Source organism: Sinocyclocheilus grahami, unplaced genomic scaffold, assembly GCF_001515645.1.
Source record: "Sinocyclocheilus grahami isolate Dianchi unplaced genomic scaffold, SAMN03320097.WGS_v1.1 scaffold1148.1, whole genome shotgun sequence".
NCBI lineage: Eukaryota > Metazoa > Chordata > Actinopteri > Cypriniformes > Cyprinidae > Sinocyclocheilus > Sinocyclocheilus grahami.
In genome coordinates, this window is record NW_015506327.1 from 127,962 (window position 1) to 133,988 (window position 6,027).

The following is a 6,027-nucleotide window of genomic DNA, read 5'->3' on the forward strand; positions in this document are numbered from 1 at the left end:
ACTGAACTGTGTGAATTGCAGACTGTTAAAAGACAAATATGTGCTGCTCCATATAATAAGCTATTATTAAACTATTTCATAATACACACATGCATGTAAATAAATATAATTAATATAAAATACATATGCTGGATATTTTTTTCTCATTTTATTGTAATATGTGATTATAGATTTAAAGACAGCAGCCTAATAATGTCTATTACATAATAATACAGCAAAATATACTTCACTCCAAGTAATCCTTTATTAGCTTGTTCATGTGGGCTTTGTTTATGTTTCCAGCTAAACTCGAATAGACCTGACCTTAAGTTACACAATCCCTATCCCACTGCATTAAATGTTAGACTGATACAAAACACAATCTGTCCTCATAGTTGTATTACAGTATTTTTAGTGCTCTTGGCTTGACTTACTGTAAGTAAGGCACTACTGAATTAAACTGTAGCGGTACAATATGCCACAGTAAATCAATATTGTATGTCCAGTAAGATGTGTGACATGATGGATGTTGCTGGTCTGAGAGTGAAAATTAGATTCAGGAGTCTCACCATGGTAAACCGAGAGAGACAGAAGCATCAAAACAGTATCAAGGAATACAATTAGTACTAGTAACTACTAACTTACTAAAAAGCACAACAACGAGTTTTGCACAAAGCAATTTTAATACACACACAAATGTCTTTAAAGACTTAGATTCACTTAACAATCAAAGACAAAGCAAAGGATTTGAAAAAAAATTATACAAATGTAAAAGACATTTAACATGTATGCAAAACACTATTCATCTAAAATGAAACTTAAAAGGGCTTTTTAAATACAGCAATTGAGTAAAACAAGAAGTTCATCAGCTATATCATCCAGTGAAAAGCTCTGAATGTGCAAGAGGTGAAAGTTAAAAGGGTCATATGATGTGATTTCAATTTTTCCTTTCTCTTTGGAGTGTTACAAGCTCTTGGTGCATAAAGAAGATCTGTAAAGTTGCAAATACTAAAGTCTCAAATCCAAAGAGATATTCTTTATAAAAGTTAAGAGTCAGCCACACCTACCTAAAACGGCTCATTCTAACACACCCTCACATCTTCCACGAGAAACAATAATGTACAGTATGTGGAAAATAATGTGTTTTTTTAACCTTAAACCGCATAAACACATTTCATTACACCAAATACACAAAATAATGTTCATTTTAGCACCATCATATGACCCCTTTAACTCTAATAACACTACAAATGCATGTGTCTGAAACGGACTTGAAGTGTAATCGGCAACTTTATTTTTCAGGATGCATTTCTGTTTTAGAAACGAGGACGCCACAAAAATATCTTCATTCCAACTTCAGTCTGCAAAAGACAAAAATAAAGGGAAAAAAACAAGCACTGGAGTGAGGCACGTGGAAATAATAGAAAACTCATAAAAATTTAATCTAGATGTGGGCACTAAATTTTTAACAAATAAAAATTAAAATAGAAATATAAAAAAAATACTAATTAAAACTGTAATAGTATCTTAATAATATTAAAGTAACACTGGTTTGTTACATATAAAATCTAAATAAACTTTTATAAAATTTGATCAAACTAATTTAAAGATTCTACAGCCCTTACAGCTGCATAATCCTGACACTTTATATTTACTTGTAGAAAAGTAGTACATTAATGTAGTAGCACACTAATGTGACAGATCATGCTGTGCAGTAGATACTAAATGTATTTAGTGATGCTGTGACAATCTGAAAATCTTGAAAAAGAATATCTTGATCTATACTCACTCATAGGTGGGGGCGCTGGCAGTGGCTCTGATGATCATGTAGCAAAGTGTGAGAGCAGAGAGGACGCCGAAGCTGGCAACAATAAACCACTCTTCTGTTAACAGAGTAAAAGGGGGAGGGGGGTCATTTTCTGTTGAGGGCAGGGCCAGGGTATCATCTCGACAGAGAGCCGAAGAGAAGAAGAAACTGGCGACAGGTGGAGGCGTGAAGAAAAGAGGTATACTTCTCTAATCCATGGAACAGTAGAGGAAACCATAGGCAAGCGATGATCGCAAACAAGACAGATAAAACACGAGAGTGAAACTGAACGTAGCACATTCAGAGCACATGACACTTAGTGCTGGTTTAGCCATACATTTACAAAGCAGAGAGGGTTTTGCATCTGTTAGGAAGACCATGTCATTAGAAGATGCATTAATAAGTATTTCACAGAGTTTTTTTTAAAAGCAATAAAAAAAGCAAAATTTTTACAGAATTTAGAGACAAGAAATTGTTACACAGAGACCACTACGATTTCAGAAACAACCAAAAACCTTCTTTAAAACCATACAAAAATTGCATAGCTGTTCAAGCAGATACACCTGCTTGGGGTTCTTTAATATAATTAATCACTGCAATACAAATGCAAACCAACAGGAGGGGTTAAAATTGCTGAACATAATATTTTAAAGACATAGCATCAGGACAAATGGTTGGTAAATAATAAATTATCCCACAAAGGTGTAATTACCTTACATCTGTTTCTGCAACAAAGGTATGTAGTTCCTTGAGCATTTACTTATTTTACTTGCATGCAGTTTTCTGTTCTTTAGTTTAGTTTCATTGCACTCAACATGTGAGCTACTGCTCTGCATAACCTAATTAAAAATGCTGGCACAACCTAAACAATAAAATAACTTCAGAAAGAAAGCAAACGAGTGGGTGTCTGTTATTAAAAGCCAACTTGAGCAAAGTTGAGTCACAGGTAAAATAAAATAAAATAAAACCCTCTGATATGTTGGTATGCATTTTGTCTGAAATCTTTCCAAGTGTACCTTAAACTTTTTAACATGCAAGAGAAGACAAGAGGAAAATATATAATATGGAATATGAAGTGTGAATATGATGTCACCATATACGTACATATATTTTGTTTTTGATGAAGGTCTAAGGTTGTTACTATAGGTGGCTTGCTTGTGTAGCAAAACAATCAAATTTAAAAATTTGCCAATATTAATTTTCAAATATTATTTTGCAACACATGGCATGGAATGTACATTTCAAAGACTACATACAGCAACCACAACGACAGATATAAAAAAATAAAAAAGGGGAAAACAGCAGTGGCTGATAGAAAAAAAAAGCGCATTCTATCACCTGGATTAGACATTATGTCAAATAGAAAATGCAAGTATCTTAAAAACAAATGTGTAACACAAAGATTAAAATAAACTGCTTAACTCTTTTTTTTTTTTAAATTTAAAAACATGAATACAAGATAAAATAGTATTTTTAAAGGGGTCATATGATGCGATTTCAAGTTTTCCTTTCTCTTTGGAGTGTTGCAAGCTGATTTGTGTGCGCGTGCGTGCGTGTGTGTGAGAGACGGAGAGAGAGAGCGAGAGACCAGCTTCATCACTGTGTCTGTCACGCGACTCTGTTCCCCTTTCGGGCTGTCTTTACATTTATTTTGAAAGATGAAGCTTGCGATTATGGTAAGGGGCGTTACATTTCCGACAAGTGCTTGCGGTGTTCGGCCAATCACAATGCACTGGGTCAGCTGTCCAATCAGAGCAGACTGCGCTTGTCGGAAGGAGGGACTTTGTAGAAAACGAAGCGTTTGAGAGAGGCGGGGCATAGAGGACCTACAATAATGTACAGTATTTGATTTTTTTACATTAAAGCATGTCAACATATTCTGTTACACCAAATCCACAAAATAATGATCTTTAAAAAAAGCATCATATGACCCCTTTAAAATAAAAAAATAAAAATAAAATTATAAAATTGTATTTTATAAAATAAAATAAGCCCACTTAAGTCAAAAGGAAATTTTTTGTTAAAATGTTTTTGAACTGTTTTTTATAAAAACATGTGCATTATTACAACTAAAATATAAAAAACGTAACCAATAATATAAAGTCAAATGGTCATTATCGCAAAATAACACCTACAATGTGATCATCCTGAAGGTGTTTATTTTATAATAATGACTGGCTGAATGTACATTATCCCATTAATTATACAATTATATATGGTTACATAGAATTTAGAATTTATTTTTAAATGTCAGAAAAGAGAGACCAAAGAGTGCCATGACACACACGCAGTGACTTAAGAAGTCTAGTACACAATATTCATTGCAGTAAAGGGCAGGACACACTGCGGTGGAGCACAGACACCTGCTCACATCACTGAGCTCAGCCTCAGCAGCACACAGATGTCCCTGAACAACAGGTGGAGCAATGCAGTCAGTGCGCTACAGTAAGGAAAGCTTACCCCCTGCTGGGGAGGAAATGAAGGAGAAGGTGGGACAGAGGTGAGCAAACTTAAAGACGAAGTGTGTGATTTTTGCAATACACTTTGGTGATGCAGAAATTACACACTTCACCTATAAGAACATCCAGATAGAATAAGAGAGACAAAATAAGAGAGAATAAGCCCCGCTCTTACTAGTGACAGCAATGTTGATCTCTCCGGAGCGAGGAATGAGCTCTTCGTCGGAGGGAAGCTGGGAGGAACTGGAGTGGCGTAGAGGCTCCAGACTGATGCTGGTCTCAGAGGACAAGTCCACCAGCGCTGTCCTCTGGCTGGAAGTCTGACTGCGGGACATCCGATCCATGTCAAAAGCCATGTTGTCCACGCAGGGCAGGTTGGGCTGTAAGTACATGAATGTCTTAGTCTCCATTTTATTAACATACATATGATTTGATGCAAATCTCCCTAATATCAGAAAACAAAATTATAATCACATGACATGAAAAATTCAATGAAATGACTGAAGTGATCACCAGAGGGAGCTACTTGATCATAAATCCTACACCTCTCACTGCAAAAACAAGATTACAGGCCAAATTACTTTATATCATTCTGTTGCAACCAGCAACACATATTCATTTTGCCATTTTTTACAGTAATATGTTTACATGCTCAGATCTGTAATAATTCAGGCAATCCATCCCATTTAAACTGCAGGAATTGATGTTATTTTCAAGAACATAAATCATTATAAAATCATAACAACAACAAATCAAATAAGAGCCTTTGGAATGTCACAACCTGCTGCCCCCCGAGATCAATGTGTCGGTTGTTTTTGTAATACATTTCAGTCAGTGTGTGTTCACATAGCTGTACTTTGGGGAAAATTGTTCCCAGAATATAGCTATACAGTAAATGTGACAAAACATCTCTTCAGGGACGTCTGCAAAAATAATAATAATAATAATGATAATAATAAAAATAATAAAATAAAATAAAACAAAAATATTATACAAAGTCAATCATTTTCTAAAAATGCAGGTTTTCTTTTACAGGGATGGTTGTTTAGATAGGTCTATAATAATTATAATTATCTTAATATAATTACTTATTAATTATTTAAATAATAAATAATTAATATTTAAACGTGTGTGTGTGTGTGTGTGTGTGTGTAGTCCTGGTATTCCCTACATTATGGGGACCAGTAAATTTTGACCTTGTGGGAAAGTTGTTTCGTCCCAATGAAGTTATAAATCATACAGAACAATCTTTTTTTGAAAATCTAAAACTGCAAAAAGGTTTGCGTGCAGTGTGTACAGTATAAAAACCATTAATTCTATTACGTCCCCATAAAACATGGAAACCCAACACGCACGTGTGTGTGTGTGTGTGTGTGTGTGTGTGTGTGTGCATGTTTATGTGGTTTATGAGGACACAAATTTGTATAATAACATGGGTATGACATACAGTGGTGTGAAAAAGTGTTGGTCCCCTTCCTGATTTCTTATTTTTTTGCATGTTTGTCACACTTTAATGTTTCAGATCATCAAACAAATTTAAATATTAGTCAAAGATAACACAAGTAAACACAACATGCAGTTTTTAAATGAAGGTTATTATTATTAAGGGAAAACAAAATCCAAAACTACATGGCCCTGTGTGAAGAAGTGTTTGCCCCCCTGTTAAAACTGTGGTTTATCACACCTGAGTTCAATTTCTCTAGCCACACCCAGGCCTGATTACTGCCACACCTGTTCGCAATCAAGAAATCTCTTAAATAGGACCTGCCTGACAAAGTGAAG

At 34.8% G+C, this 6,027-nt stretch overlaps 1 protein-coding gene across 4 annotated transcripts in view; it reads right to left on the reverse strand.

Moving 5' to 3' along the window:
• rnf130 (ring finger protein 130) overlaps positions 1 to 6,027 on the reverse strand; it is a 54,227-nt gene that overhangs the window by 1,916 nt on the left and 46,284 nt on the right. For 2 of the 4 annotated variants that reach the window (XM_016252997.1, XM_016252995.1), the window contains exon 7: positions 4,421 to 4,625. In XM_016252997.1, the coding sequence (XP_016108483.1) occupies positions 4,421 to 4,625 (205 nt within the window). Of the gene's footprint in view, positions 1 to 1,150; positions 1,341 to 1,768; positions 1,863 to 3,862; positions 4,253 to 4,420; positions 4,626 to 6,027 lie in introns of those variants that run through there. The other 2 variants (XM_016252996.1, XM_016252998.1) reach the window with 2 other exon arrangements.